Here is a 22288-nt window from a genome sequence, read left to right as displayed (position 1 = left end):
CCGGTTTCCTCCCGCATCCCAAAAACATGCAGTTAGATTAATTGGTTCCCCCCAAATTGACCTTAGACTGTGGTAATGACTTATGACTATGGTAGGGACATTAGATTTGGGAGCTCCTTTGAGAGACATCTAGAGACATGACTATGGAACTTTGTACAGCGCTGCATGTTATGTTGGTGCTATAGAAATACTGTGTAATAATAATGCACAGAACTTAGCCTAGCCAATGAAGATGACCAAAAATTCCAGACCCCAAAAATAATGGGGTGAAGATGCGAGAACAGCCCAATGAGTGAGGATTGGAGAGTTTACTTCCACTCGGGGTTCAGACCTGCGGGGAAAAAAAATGTGAATCTTTGAAGCACTCTATTGTTAGCAAAACTTTCTTCCTCCAGAGAGGAACAATGGAGCTGCACGGCCAAAAGTGACTTTCTGGAGTCGATCTCCATTGTTGGCTTTGGGCGTTCTGCAATTTCAAAGTGGTGAAAACTTTCTGGTGATCTATGAAGTGGTGAAAATTGGCGATCTTTATAGTTGGTTGCTGCATTTTAAAAGAAAGCATTTCTGGGGGGAATTGCAACCTGAGGCAAGGTGGCTCGTGCAGAATGGCCGTGTGTATCCTGGGAGCTGGGAGAAGATCCCCCAAAGTTTAGGTTTGTCAGCAACTTTGCCGAGAATATCAAGGAGAACTAGGAGGCTAAATCTGCATTATGGTGATGATTCGATCCCCTCTACCTCTATATATTTGGGCTCCAAAAGTTTTTCATTTTTAGTCCATGAAAAGACAAGTGAGGTCATTGCACACGAGAAAATTATACTGCAAAACTATAACATTGGGACCAGGCAGGTTATATTTTGCTGGAAGAACAGGCCATGTCCGTTCTGAAATAAAATAATCTTAGCAGCATGTTGCAATTTTTTAGGCAAACTCACAACTCCTAGCTTTGTTGCGGGCACCACCATCTATGCCCAGGATCTTTGGCCGATCCAATTAGTCAATCTGGAATAAAAAAACATTCATTGATTCCTTTTAGCCGGGTGTGACTGTGCATGTGCAGCTCATTGTATATGATAGAAACAAATGCAATCATGCAGATAAGTTTATTTTATTTCAGAAGTGGCATCGCCTGTCTGCTTGCAATTAATGGCTGACTGCTATTTATTACACAATAGAGTTGTTGCATTCTATGTACATTGCTATCAAACAATCCAGCTTTACTGTAAACCAAATAAAACAAATATGTATATAACATGACAAATGCAAACAAAAAAAAAGTCACAAAGAAAATCCTTCAAATGTGCTGTTGGCACAGTTAAAGACCCATTATTATTATTAATATTATTATTAAAAAAAAAATGATTGTTACCTGTAAAATATCAAAATCTATCTGTCTAACTAGTTGATTTTATTTATTTATTTTGTAATTCTGGAGGTTTTAAAAGGAAGTTTAAATATAATCCTTTAAATTTACAAATAAATCTTCTCTGATTGGGTAAAATCTATCATTGCACCATAGAATAATTCTGGCTACTCCAATATCGCCATCTTGTGGAGTATTGTGGTTTTACACGCCCTATAGTGAATCAGGACCACTAACGAGTATAGGTTTACCCCCAGCATGTACAGAGTTACCCCCAGCATATAGGTCAACCCCCAACGTGTACAGAGTTACCCCCAACATGTACAGAGTTACCCCCAGCATTTACAGAGTTACCTCCAACATGTACAGAGTTACCCCCAGTATGTACAGAGTTACCCCCGCATATAGGTCAACCCCCAGCTTGTACAGAGTTACCCCCAACATGTAGGTTACCCCCAACGTGTACAGAGTTACCTCCAACATGTACAGAGTTACCCCCAGCATGTACAGAGTTACCCCCGCATATAGGTCAACCCCCAGCTTGTACAGAGTTACCCCCAACATGTAGGTTGCCCCCAGCATGAACAAAGTTACCCCCAGCATGTACAGAGTTACCCCCAGCTTGTACAGAGTTACCTCCAACATGTAGGTTACCCCCCAGCGTGTACAGAGTTACCCCCAACATGTAGAGAGTTACCCTCCAGCGTGTACAGAGTTACCCCCAACATGTACAGAGTTACCACCAACATGTACAGAGTTACCCCCAGCATGTAGGTTACCCCCAAGAGTTTACAGAGTTACCCCCAACATGTACAGAGTTACCCCCAGCATGTACAGAGTTACCCCCCAACATGAAGGTTACCCCCCAACATGTACAGAGTTAACCCCAACATGTAGGTTGCCCCCAGCATGTACACATTTACCCCCCGCATGAACAGAATTACCACCAGCATGTACACGTTTACCCCCAGCATGTACAGAATTACCCCCAGCATGTACAGAGTTACCCGCAGCATATAGGTCAACCCCCAGCGTGTACAGAGTTACCCCCAACATGTACAGAGTTACCCCCAGCATGTACAGAGTTACCCCCAACATGTAGGTTAACCCCCAGCGTGTACAGAGTTACCTCCAACATGTACAGAGTTACCCTCAGCATGTACAGAATGTTGGCTCTATATAAATCCTGTTAAGTAATAATAATAATAATTGAACAAAAAAAAACAAAATAACTTGACTTTGGTATAAACCATCTAGTAAAGCAATGTATAAATTAAGATAATGCAATCACCGCAGTGGCTATTCAACCCTCAAACTAAACTAATCATTGACAGAATTGATTCACAGCAGGGCCTTGCCCTCTGGGGTCTCCAGCCAAATTCGGTGCCCTCCCTCCTGCTTGTGTCAGAACAACTTTTGCTTTTTTTCCTCTCTCTATAAATGTGATGCTGCCCAGAGGCACGATGGGATACATTCTGAAAGTCAATGCCCTAAAACCAAATTGTAATCTGGGCAGTGACAAACCTTTGGCATCAGCAGTCAATTCTCTCACTGCCCGAATCCATTGTCACCAAGCTCCCAGCAAGTCCCTGCTCTCTATGCCCACAGCTTGCAAAGCATCGGTGTCAGCTCGGTGACCATCTCTCGCTCCCTACGGCAGACAGGTAAGTGGGCATTCTACTACTCATATAAACTTCATCTTCACATATTCTATAGAATGATTATAAGAAAGCTTATATATAATTACAAAACAGCTGGATATATTGATAAGTCCAGGTTTGGAGACACGAATGACATAAATACAATAAATACTACATAGTAATACAACAGCTTAAATGGATAAATACCAAATTGCAGAAATGATTTATTTGAATATTGTTTTTTAATTACATAATGATTAATAGATAGAACTTGTTTGAACCATGGAGAAAAAAAGGAAAACTTGCTTATTTATTGACAAGTAGCAGCCAATCTACAGTCACCATTCATTGTTCTGCTGATCATAAAGAATGAATGGTGAATTACTTTTGGTGGTTGTAGTTTTCTGGTCTTCACATATAATCACAGTTTATTATATTATTTTTTTAATAAATATATATTACTCTTAGAAAAATTGTAGGCTGGAGTCGGCTTTATGACAAAAATTATATGATCAGCATAATTATATGATCAAAATTATTTATGTTATAGTATTATATTCTGATTCTGATATTGCAACTTTTTCTAAAACAAAAAAGTCATCAGTGATGAAACAATTGAAATAATCTTTGTTTTAAAATGATCTTACTATTATTAATAAATGTAAAAGAAATTGTAGCCATGTACAGCCATGCTTAATATTTATCCTAGTTATGGCCATTTATAATTTGGAATTTAAGGGATGCATATGTCAACTTTGTATGGAAGAACTTGTTATATACAGAGATTTCCTGGCATTTTGGATGAGCTCTAGAACAGCTGTCCTATTACTCCTTCTTCTCAATAGAGCAGAAAATAAAACTGCATACAAAAAATTTATTGGCTGAGTCAAGGTGAGAGATGGAAGAAGGTCACACATTCAAAGATCTTTCACCTCCTACTTCTCTTGATGAGAGATTTAAATGCTCTTTCCACCTGTGGACACATTAACATTTCTGTTAGTCTTCACCAACATCTCTAAAATGAATCCTGAGAAACCTTTCATGAAAGAAGTATGTAAGCTGCCATTGTTATACTTCTCTACCACATTATTAAACCCAATGGCTCCTATACTTTGAGACATTGACCATATTATGGCTCTAGAACAGCTATCTGATCCCTACTTCTCTTAAAAGAGATGGGGATACAACTGCATACCACATTCGTAAGCCGAGTCAAGGTGAGAGATGGAAGAAGGTCAGATATTCAAAGATCTCTATCATCCTACTGCTCTTGGTGAAAGATTTAAATCCCTTTACCATCTATGCACACATTGACATTTTTGTTAGTCATCGCCAACATCTCCAAAAGTGGATGAATCCTGTGAAACCTTTCACGAAAGAAGTTTGTAATCTGCCATTGTTGACACCTCTGCAATATTATACCCAATGGTCTCAATACTTTGAGACCTTGACCTTGACATGGCTCTATAGAGGAACTATCCGATCATTTCTTTTTCTCCATAGAGAAGGGAATAAAACCGCATACCACATTTATAAGCCAGGTAAAGGTGAAAGGTGGAAGAAGGTCACATATTCACAAATTTCTCACCTCCTACTGTTCTTCATGAGAGATCTACATGCTCCTTTCTATCTGTGCATACATTGACATTTTTGTTAGTCCTTGCCAACATCTCCAAGAATGGATGAATTCTGGGAAATCTTTAGTGAAAGAAGAGTCTAGTTTGCCTATGTTGACTTCTGTTTTGCAACATTAAATCCAATACCTCAGATACTTTGAGACATTGACCATGATATGGCTCTAGAACAGCTATCTGATCCTTCCTTCTCTTCAAAGAGAATGGAATAAAGCTGCATACCACATGCATTTGCTAGGTAAAGGTGAAAGATAGAAGAAGGTCATATATGCAAAGATCTCTCACCTTCCACTTCTCTTTGGTGAGAGACCTAAATGTTCCATCTTTGCACACATTGGCATTTTTGTTGGCCCTCCCCAATATCTTCAAAAGTGGATGAATCCTAAGAAACCTTTCACGAAAGAAGTATGTAGGCCACCATTGCTGACTTCACCTCCACAATAACAATAACAATAACAATAAACCAGATGGCTTCAATATTTGGAGTCCTTGACCATGACCTGGGCCATGACATGGCTCCAGAGCAGCTATGCAAACTTTCCTTTTTCTCTATAAAGAAGGGACAAACACCTGCGTACCACTTTCTTTGGTCAGGTCAAGGTAAAGATGGAAGAATGTCACATATTCAAAAATCTCTTATCTCTTACTGCTCTTGGTGAGAGATCGAAATGCTCTTTCCATCTGTGCATGCAGTTACATTTTTCTTACTCTTCGCCTATATCTCCAAAAGTAGATGGATCGTGAGAAACCTTTCATGATAGAAGTATGTAGGCTGCCATTGTTGACGTCTCTTCGGCAACAATAAACCCAATAGCTTCAATACTTTGAGACCTTGGCCATGACAAGTACATATTTGGCTTACTTGTTTCAGGTCAGTCAATCAACAAGTATTGGAGGTAGATGGATAGCAAGACCTCCTTTTAGAGGAAGGTGGGATCTGTATTTCTCGACAAAAAGCTGTTTAATCTCCATATTGCTGGATGTAAGTCTTTCTTCTGCATACAGTAGGTTGTCATTGCCATGACTTGACATCAAAAAACGAAACCAACTTATAATTGATCAAAGTAAACCATACTCATACAATGCCAGCCTGGGTTATTGCTGCATCATGGTGTATAATGGTTTTGTTCTGCAGTCATTTTACAAATGTAATATTCTAAAATATGTTGATTGTAATACTCTGTGACATTGGATTCTGCCGTGTCAAGTCTGCAGCTACCTAGTGACTTGCAGAGCAATGTTGGTGAGCATTTCATAACCTATTGTTATCAGTCATAAATAATCTTTAAACTCATCTAACAATATTTAATAAAATTTTGCTTGACTGTTGTAGGTTACTGCACATTCCTTTCATCATTACACATTGTGCTATCTTATTGAATTAGCCTGTATGTAATCTTAGCATCACTTAAGATAATCTGGCCTTGTATGTATTATAAAACGCTCGTGAAGGGAGTAGGCTGGATATTGTATGCTCAACAAATGATCATTAGGATCAGAATCATTCAATTGAACTTATTGAAGGATAGGCAGTGTTAAAAGAAAAGATACTTTTATTAAAGTATCAGTGGCTCCTATAAAATCAAGCTTTATGGGTAATTCTAGCAGGAACAGAATAGATGCTTAAGCCTTTGATGTTGGCTTCCACATATCTTAGTACCATTTGTATCAGGCTCCAAAATGCAATAAGCAAAACGGCTTTTCAAGCATTACTAATATAGCAATTTTTTGATTATGGCTTAAAACAAATGTGAACTAAATATTTCTTCATTTGATCCCTTCTTTGCCATGTTCTACATTAGTGTTTCTCCAGGGTTTCCGAGGAGCCATAGGGTTCCTTTGGGGGGGTTGCTGGGGGTTCCTTGATCAATGAGCAGTTTGAGCCTCTCAGGTCAGTTTAAGTGACACCAATGATCTTTTTGGCCATCTGTAAGGGTGAAATTCTTCCCAATGGCCAGCATAATACCATGAATTCTTCCCACTGACCACTGTGCTAATATATGATGAGCTGCAGAGATTGTTATTGTTGGTGTCCCCTAAGAGGTGAAAGCTTTTTCAATGTTAAAAAGTTTGAGAAAAGCTGCTCTACATATCAAACTAACACTGCTTTACCAGTGTCCAGTGTCATCTCACCCTTGGTGGACAGAATGTGTTGTCTCTGTTTTATAACATAACTTCCACAGATCCACAAATTATATTTTCTGCAAAGCTCCAGAATCTGACACTTTTTCTGATAATAAATTGTTGCGTTTCCCCTAATCTGTTTTCTTAATTTTGCTGTGACCTTCTAATGTAAAGTATCTGCAGCACTGTTGGCTAATCTCAGTAAAGTAGAACAGCCATTATCACCTGAAAATATAAAAAATAGATATGGGATTTTCATTGGGAAATGAGGCTTAGCTATAGATTTTGTATGCAAATGAGTTCAGGTACACTTTGACGGGTCACACCATTAAAAACACTGAAACATACTTTTTTTGGTGAACACCAGTGGGCTAATTGATATATCTTATATCTCTCAGGATAACCAAACCAAAATAAATGATTATGTTGTCAGTACTATTAGGTAATCTCAGTCCTTTACAATAACAAACAGAGGTTGTTTCCTTGATTAAAAAGCTACTCAGGTCAGTTATCACTAAAATAAATGATCTTTTGGGCTACTTGTAAGGGTGACATTCTTCCCAATGGCTAGCAATGTAAGATAAGTTCTTCCCATTGACCTTCACACTGATATACTGTGATTATACTGGGAAATAGTAATTGTAGAAGGGATTCCCTGAAGAGTTATTTCAAGGGTTTCCCCATGTTAAAAAGTTGGAGAAACACTGTTCTAAAGCAAGGTGCAACAGAAAGTGTCTCTTTCAAAGAACAATCAATACAAAACTTCCCCAACACAGCTTGCCAAACAAGATGAATGACACTGTTTGTTTTAAAACAGACTTGGTGTTGTGTCAAGGATACCCCAAAATGAGAAAGTTGTTTCAAGGGTGGCTCCATGTTAAAAATGCTGAGAAAGGCTAACGGGCAAGACCCCCATCTCCGATCGGAGGGGATCTGGGAATCATCAGGAGAAGAGATATTGCTCATAAAGTCATAGAAATGTAGTTTCTTCTGGAACATTACTAATGACAACAAGGATGGTGATGTAAGGGTTGACTTTTAAAACTATATTCAGATCTGTTCTGCATGTTGTAGGGTTTGAAGGTCATCCCAAGGATGGTTCCACTGGGATGAGCATTCAGTAGGTAGGAAATTGTTTTTGTAGGTAGGTACTACAATGTCAGCAACCACACAAAAGCATCAGTGCTTTTCTAGCTAATACAAATTTTCATCATTGAGTGGACATCATGACCATTTACCTCAGGGAATATAACAATTTCTATCCTTCCTAATTAATTTCTCAACCATGCATAGTTGTGCAGGGCTGTTGAGGACCACCACACAGATAGTAGATCATTAGTTGATCCATCCAACTAAAAAATAGCTTGACTGACAAACTATAATCTAATATCTAGAGTCAAATAGTCAACAGTTATTCTGATCAGTTAGCAATACATCCAAAGTCTAAAACCCAACACTAACCAACTCCTGGTCACCTAGACAAACCACCTTCAAGTGAAAAGTTCTGCCAAAAACACGTTGTTTAACCCAATCTGACCCTTGTTAGAGCCACAGCAAGTTATTTTAAACCTTTTAGAAATAATCCATCCCTTTTTTGATCTTTCTCTTCATCTGATTGTTCTGAAGGTGTACTACTGTCGTGTACACGTGAATTTTCCTTCAATGAATCAGGGAATATGACTGCAAATAAAAAGCATGTGATGGCCATCGCAGATAGCACCCAGCAAAGTCACCCTGAGGGACATTGATTATTGTGTCACAACAATTCACAAATAAGCCGACCGCCAATGTGTGAAGGTCAATATACATTTTCCAGAAACTAATTACCAGCCCTGTTAGAAGTAAATAAATAATGTGGGCACCAATGTGGAAATCTGAATTGATCTTTGCGAGGGTACAATCATATATTCAGATTTTGGCCTTCCTGTATTCCCGGTATACGGAAGAATACAATCTATGAAGACGTGATTCTTTGTTAGCCCAGCCATATTTGCTTTATTAATCCTTGTGGTGACAGAAAGATTCCCGCCTGCATGAGTGGCATCAAGTCAGGCACACAGCACAGCAGATTGGCAGAATGAGAATTTCATAATGGTCGCGCATTACTGTGGATAAAATACAGGATTATCTGATACACTTTGCAAGGAGCATAGGGCATGGCGTCAAGTAGAGTAACCCAAAACAACCGAACCCAATTTCATTTCTCAATGCAGACCAGTATTAATTGGAATCTGATTTCTAGCTGTGAATATTGTGTTTTATATGTACAGTTTTGCTAAATATTCAATTGGAGAACACCAGGATAGGACAGGGCTCATTTTGCTTGTCAAGTGTGGCGTTAACCGCTCCCGGACACCATTTTCGCTAGGTAATACAAGGATTTTTGATAAGCATTTGTGAACATTGCTGAAAAGGTTGGAAGTCTATTGAAGGGTTTAGGAGATAGACTGCCCTGAGACTTGGCATGAAATATCTCAACTGCCACCCAATGCATATACCAAAATTATTTCTACTGCACCTATTCATTTCCTTGATGACCAGGCATTTTGAGTGTCTGGTCTACAGAGGTCAAAGGCAACAGTCCTGCTGCTAAAAACCATTTTAAAACCTAGCCAAAGAGGGTATATAAAGAGAAGGCTCCCTGTTAGTTATTTATATTAGTGCAAATGCATTGCCAACCTTCATGGAGGTCATACCTGTCCCACAAGGGATGACTAAGAGGCAGTATGAATTTTTATGCAGAAAGTAAGAATGACTTTGTAATGATACAGAAAAGGCAAATATATATATAATTCATTTGCAATAGATAGCCCTTGCAATGTAATAAACCAACCTGCTTTTTCAACATCTGCAGGCTAAGAAATGTTGGTAGGGAGTTTGACCATTCTACACCCTGGCACATCAACTCAGGATGATGATCTATAAGCTGCTTTCTATATATAACTGCCACTAATTAAATTCTTACCTAACTCCGCGGGTGTGGGGGAAAGTCTGGTATTGATAACCTCCAGGTCACCATTGAATGTCTAGTACTATCCAGTTCCTTCCTTCCCAGGCTGACTGTCTTTGGCCCACCCTTTCATTGGATTTCAGTTCTTTTATATAAAGAGAACCAGCATAACTTGCATTACCTAGGGCAGCCTGCCCTAACACTGATTCAAAATATAAGCAGATTGGAATTCAGCTTTTAGTGTTTGAATTTAGAGACATTTTAGGAATTTTTAATTTGAACATATAATGTTATTCAAGTTTTTCTACATCTGTCTGACTACCGCTTCTAGTGAGCTATCAAAAGCCAGTCTTATAGATTGTCATGACACAGGCTGGGGCATATTATTACTTCTGATTGGCTGGTATACCTGGACGTATGTAATCATGTAGATTACACCAACCACATTGATCTGTTTCATAAATGTTGTACTTCTTATTCGATGGTCACAGTCTAAAATGTCAAGCCCAAATAGACCAAACACACCATGGTTATTACTTTGCTCATACAGTCCATGGTTTTTGGACCTTCTAGAAGCCCTTACTTTTGGCACCACACCATAAGGAGGAACCTAAAGAAAAAGAAGCTGTATTCTTTAATTTAATGCAATAAAATATAGTACAGTGGTACCTTGGTATAAGTCCCCAATGCGTTCCAGATCCTTGGACTTATACCAAACAGATTTTTCCTATAAAAATTAAAAGGAAATTGATTAATTCATTCCTATGAAAAAAATACTATTGTTATTGGAATATTATACATTGATGGGGCTGTATAAAATAACTTAAACTCCTAATACTAAAACACATAAATATAAAAGCAATTAGATGAAATAAATGAAAATTTAACCTCTCTTTACCTTGCTGAGAAGAGTCCAGTGCCTACTAGGATGGTGCTGAGAAGGGAGGAGGAGGAGATGTTATGTAATTCACAGAGAGTTATAGCGCGGGTTGTTCACTGAATGGTAGCAACTGGCGTACTGACGCTCGTGGGCAGTTGTTGCTTTGTCTCAAGAGAGGTTAATAAGGTAAGCGCCCGGTGTAAGGACTCATTTTTACCCAAACAAGTACTAGCACAAAGTTTGTATACCGAGCAAAAGTTTTTGTGTCCAAACAGGACTTATACCAAGTTGGACTTACTTTTATTACTTTTTACTTGTATTACTTTTCAATAAAAAGAAGGAACCTGATATGCAGAACCAACCCCTGACTACATATAACAGGGTTTTTCGACCTTTTTAACATGAGGGAACCCTGAAAAAAAACTTTCAAGTTTCAAATAAGAGTTGGACATTGCTGAAAATTCAAGGAACCCCCTGGCAATCTTTGAGGAAACCCTTTTTGAGAAACACTGACCTATAAGGTCTTTCTGCTATAATTCATTTTTTACTCACCTTGTGGGTATTACCATTTACCTTTTTTCTAAGCTCCAAAACCACATATTGCTTTTTCTACAATATAAAATACATTATCAAAAAGTGAGAGAAAAGTGGAAATTAGAAACACAATCAGTGAAATCTCGCAAATTACACAAGAGATACAGGCAAAAAGTTTGTAGTTCAAGAAGTATCCTGTATTGATTAACCTAAACAAGCTTTCACAATGTCTTAGATCTCTTCTGTTGGTTATATATAGGCATGGTACAAAACTTTACTATTCCTAGGAAAGCATCAGGTTCAACCATTTAGAAGACACCAAGAACTAAAATACATTCTTGGTTAATTCTTTAAAGTGACTTTTTGTTGCAATGAGCAACCTGGAAAAGAAGACTTTGGATACTTACCTATCTATTGGATGGCAAATCCTTTCTTTATTCTTTTAAAGAGCTACAAAGTCAGTGTTCTCTGCTAAACACCGTGGTTCATTAGATTTCATTACCTTATGTCACTAAAGGACACTCTGGGAGACCATGCATTTAGCCTCTCCACAAGAGAGTTCAATGAAACTTGCAAATCAACGGCGTATCAAATGTCTTCTTTTGCTGGTTCCTATATATTTCGGACAAAGTCCCTGTAACACAGGCAATTAATACTATTATAGTATATGAATAAATATTCCTACAACTGTTGTGGGAATTCAAAGGGCCTATTGTATGGCATGCACAGTAAATTATTTAAATGCCCTGGGATCAAAACTCACATAAACCTAATGTATAACCATAACACCACATTGTTCCACATACCTATAAGGGTTAGCTACAAAACTAACATAATGGACAATCTGATTTTGGGATCCCTATGTTAATTATGGAAGCCTAAATGATGATCGCATCCACAAGGGTACAAAAATCCAAACAAAAAACATCTTGACTATATATGAGGTTTCCCAAGCGTCAAGAGCCCCAACGTCATGGGAAAACTGCCCTGTGCTACTGCATATAGCAGTCGATTGAAATACAACAGTGATTCATGCAATCAACCTAATAACCTACTTGTTATATAAACTGTCATATAAAAAAGAGAAATAAAAACGTGCTCTAAGCTCACTTGCCAATGGATAACTACACGTTAAAGTGTTAGTCGCATAGCCAACATCAAGGCCAGTCCCATTCTAGGATACCTATGCTAATGGTGGAAGCTAAATACCTGGAATACATTCTGCAAATGTTTATTTTATTTAAATGCTGAATAACTCATCAAATGGTTCAAGCTTGAGGTTTTGTCCAAATTTTTTTGAGGTTTTGTCTGCAAAATTTTGTAAGGAACAAATGCCAATCTTTATTATTCTCTTCTTTGTTCTTTCAGCTGCACGGATATGATGGATGATGATGTTGTTCCCTACAAGAAGAGATATGAGGATGAGGATGGTATGTAAAAAGGAAAGTTATCATTGTTTTTAATTATTAGCAAGGCTAATCTGACAAAACTGCCATCTTTCTGTAGATTACCATTCTATCTACATTGGTGTGCCAGCACCTAGGAGCTACAGAAGAAAGAGGCGCCGAAGAAGATCCATGTCAAGTCGGGATAGAAGCAGTGAAAATGAGAAGCATTATGGAAAAGATGATCACTCCGAAACGGATGACGGAGGAAGGCTCAGCTTCGACAATGAGAACTACAACATCAGCAGAACCAGTAAGTGCTTCATCTTTGGGCAATTAAGTAAGGTTTTTATAGAGCAAAACATTGCATTAGTGTCCCTCACACCCAGGAGTCCTGGGCAAATAAGTAGTGGCCCCAGGTGTACAGCATTTCAGCTTCATGCACCCTTGCCATTCTGCCATTTGGGGTCCTGGAGAAGCTAGTGGGCCCTTAGCAATACTCCAGTTACCCTAAAATCAGCCTTACCCACACTGAGGCATGATGCTGCTTTATGGCGCGGTCTTCTGCTTGACTTACCCATAGGTATTGCTTGCAGCTAGTGCTAGCCAGGGTTACCTTCTTTTTTTCTTGTTCTATTTATACAGTACATATGTTTATTTTAAATACAGTGAAGAAATTGTTGACAATCAAGGTAATTTACTAATGGAATAGGGACACATCACTTAGCAAACTTAATGTTTACTGAACAAATATTTCAATGCCGTGTTCACTTCAATTATTGTGCAAGGGAAATTAACAACAGACAATTGGATGTTTGAAGTGCCTCCAATCACAGAGTCAAGAGAACATTCACTTTGCCAACAGAACAGTCTTCATTCCTTTAATAAGTCAATCCCTATATCTTCATCATACCTATTTAGTAAGGTAAAAACCATGCAATAAGTGCACTAACCAATACCAACAATAAATGTTACATTTTATATCCATGTAGATGTAAATGAAAAAAGTAAACTGCAGATTAGGCATTTGTCTAAATTTTAGACAAGGGACCAGATGATTTTTTTATTTATTATTATTATTATTATTTATTTATTTATATATATTGTGAGGAATTAGCTTCAAATGCACTCACTGCAGAGAGATATTTCCAATTTCAGGGCACTCCCACTTTTAGTTAGAATAATATCAACATGAACAAGAATTCTTCCAGGTTTTTCCCACGCAGGGAATGTCATTACAGCATGACAGTAACAAATCAAAACCCAGAATTAGCCTACTGGTTCTCTCTCTGACGCTCTTCAGAGTTAGTGGTCCCGCATACCTAACTTTGGGGGACGTTTTGGGCTCCCCTAGCATATAGGCTGCACTGAGCCTGTCCATCTGAGCCAACTATCCTCAGGCTGACACGTCCCCCAGTCTCAAAGGCCTGCTCATTTTTATTACAGTAGTCCCCCGTTTATTGCCTGGGTTACGTTCCAAAACCACCCGCCATAAACGAAAATCTGCGATACACAGATGACAAACTTTCCCCAACTGCACGATTAGCCAGCAGCCAATCAGAACCGAATCCCGGTTGTGATTGGCTACTGTCTATTCATGCATTCAATTGGAATGCCCCATTTATTAAATCCAAATGAATGGGGCATTCTGATTGGCCAGACTTGTTCCTCCTTTAATTCCCAGCATTGCCACACTGCTCTTTCCAATTCAACACCACAGGTTTGCAGAAAACGTGATATACCGGGATTGCGATCTTCGAACCACGATAAAGAAGGAGACTACTGTATCAATGACCAGGTGCTTCAGAGTCATCACCAATTTCTGACCACCCATTTTTTCCAAGACACTTTGGGCCTGGATCCCAAATAAAAAGCTGCAAATCTGAAGCAAAAAAATGAGTCATGGCCCCATACAGGCCCTTTAATCCCTTCTCCAGGGAAAACAAGGTACATGATTCTAAATGTCCTCTAAATTTAGCATCACATGTGTAGTTCTGCTATATTATATTTATAACATTAAAGGATCAGTAGAAAGGTTTAAATGGCAGGGGGTGTACCAATGGGTTTTAGCTAAAGGAAAGCTGAGAATTGTCCCCACACCTCTGGATTTAATACAGAACAATCTTCATTAGTAAAGTGATCAGGATTGTGTTGCTAATCACAGGTCCCCTTTGCAAGCTGTGAAATAGGAAGACTTTGTTTAGCTGTCTTAGTATTGCAGATTTGCTCAGAGCTTCTAGTCATCCTGTCCTACTCTACAATCAGCCCTGTATGCCTAACGCAGCCTTCTGTAGGCTGTAACAAATCCAAAGTGCCGCCTCTGACAAGAGAGCTTAGGTTTGTAGTTCTGCAAAAAATGCCACTTTTAAGAACAAAGCAAATCCCTGGGAAAACTTTAGGCTTAATGCCTTAAACTGCTGCCCCTTTATTACCTGGCTCATATTAATGGCACTGGTGCCTTGTAGGGTTGTAATTATAATTTATTTTATTGTATTTATATAGCGCCGATAAGTACACCACACTTTACAGTCCATAGTCATATCACTAACTGTCTCTCAAAGGGACTCACAATCTAATGTCCTTATCATAGTCATGTCATTAGTCTAAGGCAATATTTGGTGGGAAGCAACTCCATGTTTTTGGGATGTGGGAGGAAACCAGAAACTCATCCAAACACAGGGGGACCATACAAACTCCTGATTATGAAGGTTGTGATTATGCTGACAGCTCTTCTGCTACCTGTCTGACAGGTATACTTTGTAAAGAATAAAAAAAAAAATTCAAGGACATCACCAACTCATTGGTAAAAATGTAAATAGTTTTAACTATTTGTTGCATACAGTTACAAAGATATGTGGAAGCCATCCATGCCCCTTTGTGAAGTGTGGTCCCTAACTGTTGAATATTTGCTGATTTATTGGCGTGTCCCCTATACTGGGCAGGCTCTATATTTGTTGATGGACTACAATTATGGACTCTTCGATCAAAAAGTTTGCATTGTTCTTGGAGTGACCATTCATGTCAGCATCCTCAATAGAGCCATTGTAATGTGAAGATACTATACAATTTTATTAATTGAAGCCCTAATGTGATTTTGAGCGCCTCTTATCGAGTCTTATCTATGAGCTCCATCTTAAGACATTCAAAACAATGAATGAATTTGAGCAGGTGGGACTAAAAGCCACCAAGCCACCCATTCCTGAAAGGCCAACCCAATGTCCTGCATGGGACAATGGTAGCGGAAGACCTTTAACGGGTCTGTACAGCAAATACAGCAAGCAAAAAAAAATAGTCCCCACCCAATGGAGTCCATTGATAATTTATAAGAAGCTTCTAAAGCAGTGATTCTAACTAAGGTTTAGGAGAACCGTAGGGTTCCTGCAGAGATTGCTGGGGGTTCCTTGAGCAATGAGCAGTTTGTGCCTCTCAGGTCAGTTTAAGTGACATCAATGATCTTTTTGGCTGTAAGAAGACATTCTTCCCAATGGCCAGCAATGTAAGAGACATTCTTACCCCCGACTATTATGCAAATTTACTGTGAGCTGTGGATTTCGTAATCATAGAAGGGGTTCCCTAAAGATATGAAAGGTATTTTCAAGGGTTCCCCCTGGTAAAGAGGTTGAGAAAGAGTTGTGGTAGAAAGAGTCTCTTTCACAGAACAGTCAATACAAAAATTCCCCAGCACACCTACCAACAGGCCTGCTGAAAAACCAAAATGGCACTTTTTGCATTAAAAAGAGATATAGAGACAGGTGCCACTGAGAGAGGTTATCAGGTATAGGGCCCAATGATCTTGTTACTTCCTTGCATGAAATCCTATTAATTCTTATTACCTTTGACATAGAATACAGTATAGGTGTAGTGACTGAGGAGTGGTGGCCCTGCTTTGCACAGCACGCTGTGACCTCACACACTTTAAGCCCCTGTCCATTGAAAAGCACTTGAAATTCTGTAATCTGTTCATTAAGCTGTGTAGCTGGAGTAGAGAGACTTCAGTCAGCAGAGAAGAGGACAGGGGTGCACGACATGCAGCCTCCACCTCCAGGTAGGACCTTACTCTTCACCAGGGCAGGGATCTGAGGGGTCCTCTGTTCTTAAAACCCTTTTACCTCCATATATTCCACCATACAGACTGGCATTAACATTATACATTCTCTAAAAACTAAACACTCATAGTGATCTGCATGTATGCAAATAATAACACCTAAAGGCATGTAGACCTATCCCGTCTAGCCTTGACGGTTCTTTACAGCAAGGAATGCTGGGACTTGCTGTGATTTCTGCACAAGGGCTGCTGGATTGCCAATGTTCCAATATGCAACTCTGATTTGAATTTTTTATAACATTTCTGATAATATCTTAGCTAAGGTCATTCTTTTTGTTACAGTTCTAGAAGAGTAGAACTGCATGTGAAATGTATAAATAAACCAGAAAACTTGTTCAAAAAGGAAGGGGTTTTCAGTGGCATTAATTCCAACAAAATTCAATATATTGAACTACAAATACATAGAGAATGAAAATACATGTGCATACCATTTGCAAATATATTTTATATTTAAAAAGAGAATTTATGAGTATATGCAACACGTTCACACTGATCACAAATAGGCAATGTCACTCATAGAAAAAACATTTTCTACACACAAGTAACCAATATTCTAAAATCAAAGAGCAATGAATGTATTATATAGGCAGAGGAAAAAGATCAAATGCAACACTTGAATCTCTGATCACTGATTTACATTGACAAAGTAACTCATAGGAAAAGGGTAATAACATTTTTTGTAGTTTGCAGTTTGTAGTTCTATGTATTGAATTTCGTTGGAATTATTGCCATTGAAAATCCTTTCCTTTTTGAACCAGTTTCCTGGTTTATTCCTTTTGTTAACTAATGATTCAAAATGCAGTCTTTTAAAGCTGTAACTCAAACAGCATATCAAAGATTTATTTTCTGCCTATTTTACTGCAAAATTTTACCATAATTAAGTGTAATAGTAAAAAGTTAATTTCCAGTTCTCCATTTGTAATTTAGAATAAGCATCTATGATTGTCTATAGAATCGGTATTTATCCACTGAAGGAATTTTTGAAAACCAAATAGGCTGATTATTAGTGAAATCATTTTTACACATGTCTGTGTTCACCTTAAATAATCAATAGGGTACAAAATTTAAAAGCAATTTTCCTTAAAATAAATGAGATATGTATAGTAAATATTGCTGTCAACCAGGGCATTCCTTAGATGTAAATTACCTAAAAAATATAACATCCAATTATCCTTATTATGGAACCAAAATCCTTCCCCTTGGTTGCCCCTGATGAACACCAAAGTGTTAAACTACAGTAAATCTGCATATAAATGAATGCATTTGTTTTGTTTTTTACGTTTTAATCTAGCATAGAAAACTCTGGTGGTAGAAAAGACACCCAATACTTGTATGTGTATTTATTTCCAATGAAAGAACTGCAGGTCTGTAATCAGTTCAATGAAAATGGGGGAGATGAAAATCATGATTTGAAATAGGGTTCGGGTGATCAGATTTTTCAATAAGAAGCTAAAATCATGAATACAGGAACAATCTAAGATTAATTAAGCAGAAAAAATATTATTTTATGGAAAGAATAGTTGATACTTGGAACAGACTTCCAGCATAGGTATGGAGTCTGTGATTTGTAAGTGAAAATAAACTTGTTTGGAACACACAAAAAGGTAAAAAATTAAAAAAACCCAAAAGAAATAAATACTTAAAAAAATCTAAGTAGTAGACATGATGGACCATTTGGTCTTTTCTGCCTTTACCTTTCTTTGTTTCAATGGTTCACATAAATAGGAGTGTGTTGGGGTTGTCAATTACCTAAATTGTTTTGTAATTATAAATGTTTCTGTTTTTCATCTCAAAAATTGAAACACTAACCTTGGAAAGTTTCATATTATCAAAAGAGTAGTTGATTTTTAGATCAGATTTCTAGCAAAGGTATAGAGTCAGTCAATAATAAGTGCTAATAATATACGCTTGCTTGGAACTTGTTTGGGACAAATATAAACTCACACAAAAAGGCTACAAATTACAAAAACTAATAAAACGAATGATAGTATTATAATTATTAAACAAGATTTATCTAGCGCCAACATAGCGCTGTACAATAAATAGGGGTTGCAAATGACAGACGGATACAGAGAGTGACACAAGAGGAGGAGAGGACCGTGCCCCGAAGAGTTTACAATCTAAGAGGTGGGGGAATGAAAAACAAAATCAAGAAAGAGTAGACTTTGTGGACCAATTGGTCTGTTTCTGCTTTTACTCTTCTTTGTTTCAATGGTTCACATAACTGGTGGGGGTTGTTCGGAGTCTCCTTTGCCTACATTCCTTTGTAATCAAAAGTGTTTCTCTTTCCTATCTCAAAATTTGGGAGGTGTGCTACAGATGTCTATAGATTGTCCCAAAACTGTGAAGTTTAACTACAAAATTAGAATTCACTAAACACAACAAGCACTTGTGTACACGGACAGCTGGTAAGCGATTTGGCTGCTTTGCACCCACCAGCCCTAATCCTAGCTTGGCCTTGTAGCAAGTACTTACCCTGGGAACCCTACTTTACCCTGAGGGTGCTCATTTACCTCTGATGGAAAGATATAAGCTAGCTAAGGTTAGGGTAGATGGTTCCAAGGCAGCTGAACCACTTGCCAACACCACCCATGTGAACAAACACTCCGAACCAAGAAGAATCTTCTTTCATTGAGTTACTGGTATTCATAAAGTGTCACCTGAAGTAATAAGTAGGCTGATCTGAAAGTACTATCAGCTTGGCTATTTCTTGCTCCAGTATTTTCTTCAGAACAGTCTTACAACTTGATTTCTCAATGCTTAGTGACTTGAAAATCAAGAACCTAGAAGATCAGCATCTTCCAAAGTAGATCAGCAACATCAGCTCTCATATCTCAATCATTACAGCATTTCATGATTTAGACTGCAGCAATACTTGCACATGTCTGCCAAAACAAATTTAATGAACCTTGCTTTTTAGATCTTGTGCTGGGGCATTGTTGATTTGTTTAAGGCTATTATATATATAAAGTTCTATATTTGCTTTCTAAATGTAAAGCCACTCAGCAAATATATTGACTACAAGGTTACTTTTTTTCTTAAAATCATTCTGCATATTTCAGACTTTTCTGTCTTGGCACAGGATGCATTTATATACCGGGTCAGTGCCATTCTAGGTTGTATAGCCAAGACTAGGATGGCAGCTTTGGAGTCTGGACCTGTAAAAATGCAGCCGCATGCACATGTGCACTCATGCAAATGAGATCAATTTCCTGTCTTAGGCTACGTACACAGGTCAGATGAGGGCTAGTTTCGGACGAGAAGCTGACAGTGTACAGCGGCCTTCCAATGCAGTTCATGGATCTGTCCTGGTGGATCCATGAATGATGAACAACTGCAAAACAAATGAAGGGCAGCAGGGTGCCACTCCATTGTTTTCCCCCCTTCCCTCTCCATCGAGCATGGAGTATGTACAGCACTTAATCTTGCATCTTTCAGTCGTTTGGCATTGGAACGGATCATGAAAGATCCTTTCCAACGAAAAAGGTCTAACATGTGTCTGTAGCCTTAGTTTCGACCTTGGTAGATCAGGTCCAAACCCCATAATGACATAACCATATGTGCTATCAACTCAGGATATTGAAATATAAAAAAGCCTACACTATGCTTGATCTGCCTATCTGAAAATGTATTATTATAAAACATATTAAGAAATAGATATGCAGCTGGAATAAGTATTTATAAAAAATGAAAGTCTGTTCCAAAATATATTTATTTAGTGCAGGTTCTCATTAAAATTCTACATATCACTAACTGAATTTAATGATCTGAACATTTAGCAAACACTTAGATAACTCCGATCTGCATAAGTGGATGGATGCCCAGTTTCCCAGTATGTCTAACGTTACAAATCTGTAAGAAACAAATGTTATTATAGAGCCAAGAAAATGTGAGATGACATAGAAAATGATTATGCCAGCATTATACAATTTACATATAACAGCAATTCCAGAGCTGTACACTGACATATTTATGAAAATTGGAGAAAAGAAAATTATCTGGGTTACAATACAAGATTGACTGCAGAGATTAAAAGGAAAGCGGAGATGTGATTGATTGGTTGATTACCAATGCAGAGTTCTGGGGTTGATATACTGAAGCAGAATGCTCACTTAGCAAAAGGAATGAGCACAATTTCATGTAAAAAAAATGACTTTACTTTACACTTTAATCATCCAATCAAGGCAAACTATTAAATCCTTTTAGCATAAGACAAAAGGTTTGACAACTGCAAGAAATCAATTAGACTCATCCTAATTAAAAGATTAACTCATTCAAAATCTACTATTTGTCCCTGGCCATATATAACCCACCAACTACTTATTCCTCCAAAATAGCCTTTCTTGACCATGAGGGAAACGTTGAAAAAACTTTCATGTCTTCAGGGAACCCCTTCTATGACTATATCCATAGTATCCACAGTACGTTATTGTGGTTGCCATTAGAAAGAAAGCTCTTTACATTGCTGGCTATTGGGAAGAATGTCACCCTTACAAATAGCCAAAAAAAATCATTGATGTCACTTAAACTGACCTTAAACTTCTGAAACTGAAATCCTGGTTAGGAAACACTAAGGGTATCTAGTGGTAAGATTTCCATTCCTATACCTCCATTTTTATAGGACTCCCTTTTTATATACCCCCTTTTTTCCCGGGTAAAATGGTAATGGCCATTGGAAGTAGTATTTTGTATACACCCCAGCCTTTGGTTTAGCTTACTGACAGTATCATTTAGGAAAAGTCAGACTGTCATCCCCAATTTATTTTTTATAAGTATGGTGGCCATCCAAGAATGTCAATACAAATTATATATAAGCATATACATTTCTACCAATACAAAAAAGCCACCTGGCTAATATAGTGTAGGTGTCACCAAAACAGCTGACCCAACAAACCATGGGGACTCCACAAGACCTCTGGGGATGTCCCGTGCTATCCGGCACCAAGACATTAGGACCAGATCCTGCACTTGGCTACCTGGTGATTTTGCAAACCAAGCCACCTTTTTCCATTGGCTCCATGGTCCAGTTTTGATGCTGGTTTGATTCTGCTGTGCAAAATATGATGCACTTTGATTTATGACACCTTTCTTTCATGGACAACATTATTTTTTTTATTATAGCAATTTGTTCTACGGTAGTTTTTTGGGGGGGATTTAAACAGACAAGCTAGCTTCCCCCTCCACCACATGCTTATCAGTTAGTCTAGAATGCTGGATTACCAGTTGCGATTCCTTGGACCACTTTTGGTAGGAGGGCAAGACATAGACAAAGGAGGGCAAGACAATGCAAAGTTTTCCATTGCACAAGGGCCTTTGACACTTTTTAGCCAGCAAGAGCCCCCACAGCAGCTTGCACGGTCCTATGCTCACCTGCATGTCATCCTTCTTTGCTCTGTTCTTGGCTTTTGTATACTCAGAAACCTGTTTCTACAACAAAGCTATCTATACCTTGGCACCGGGCTAGGCAGCAACATACTGTTCAAGTTTGTGAATTTTTTCTTTGATGCCCACCACTTTGGGGTATTGGGGTGGGGGGGCATTAGTAAGTTTTTCACAGGGGCCCAGTGCCATCTCCGTCTGGTAAGTACTAACCACTACATATGATCTAGTCCTCTGTCCATCACAATTTGTTCCTTGTCCCAAATCATTCAGATCATTACAGTTACCTATTTTTC

The 22288-nt window shown here is 38.3% G+C and overlaps 1 protein-coding gene across 4 annotated transcripts in view; it reads left to right on the top strand.

Annotated features, from left to right (window-relative positions):
* The first annotated feature begins 2879 nt into the window (after window positions 1-2879).
* SLC4A5 (solute carrier family 4 member 5) overlaps window positions 2880-22288 on the top strand; it is an 81539-nt gene continuing 62130 nt past the window's right edge. For 2 of the 4 annotated variants that reach the window (XM_072402788.1, XM_072402786.1), the window contains exons 1-3: window positions 2881-3025; window positions 12492-12553; window positions 12630-12821. In XM_072402788.1, coding sequence (XP_072258889.1) covers window positions 12502-12553; window positions 12630-12821 — 244 coding nt within the window. In that variant the 5' untranslated portion in view covers window positions 2881-3025; window positions 12492-12501. Of the gene's footprint in view, window positions 3026-12491; window positions 12554-12629; window positions 12822-16485; window positions 16554-22288 lie in introns of those variants that run through there. The other 2 variants (XM_072402787.1, XM_072402789.1) reach the window with 2 other exon arrangements.

This window comes from Pyxicephalus adspersus, chromosome 2 (genome assembly GCF_032062135.1).
Source record: "Pyxicephalus adspersus chromosome 2, UCB_Pads_2.0, whole genome shotgun sequence".
Lineage (NCBI taxonomy): Eukaryota > Metazoa > Chordata > Amphibia > Anura > Pyxicephalidae > Pyxicephalus > Pyxicephalus adspersus.
The sequence above is the reverse complement of the archived record's forward strand: the minus strand, read 5'-3'. Positions and strand labels throughout refer to the sequence as shown.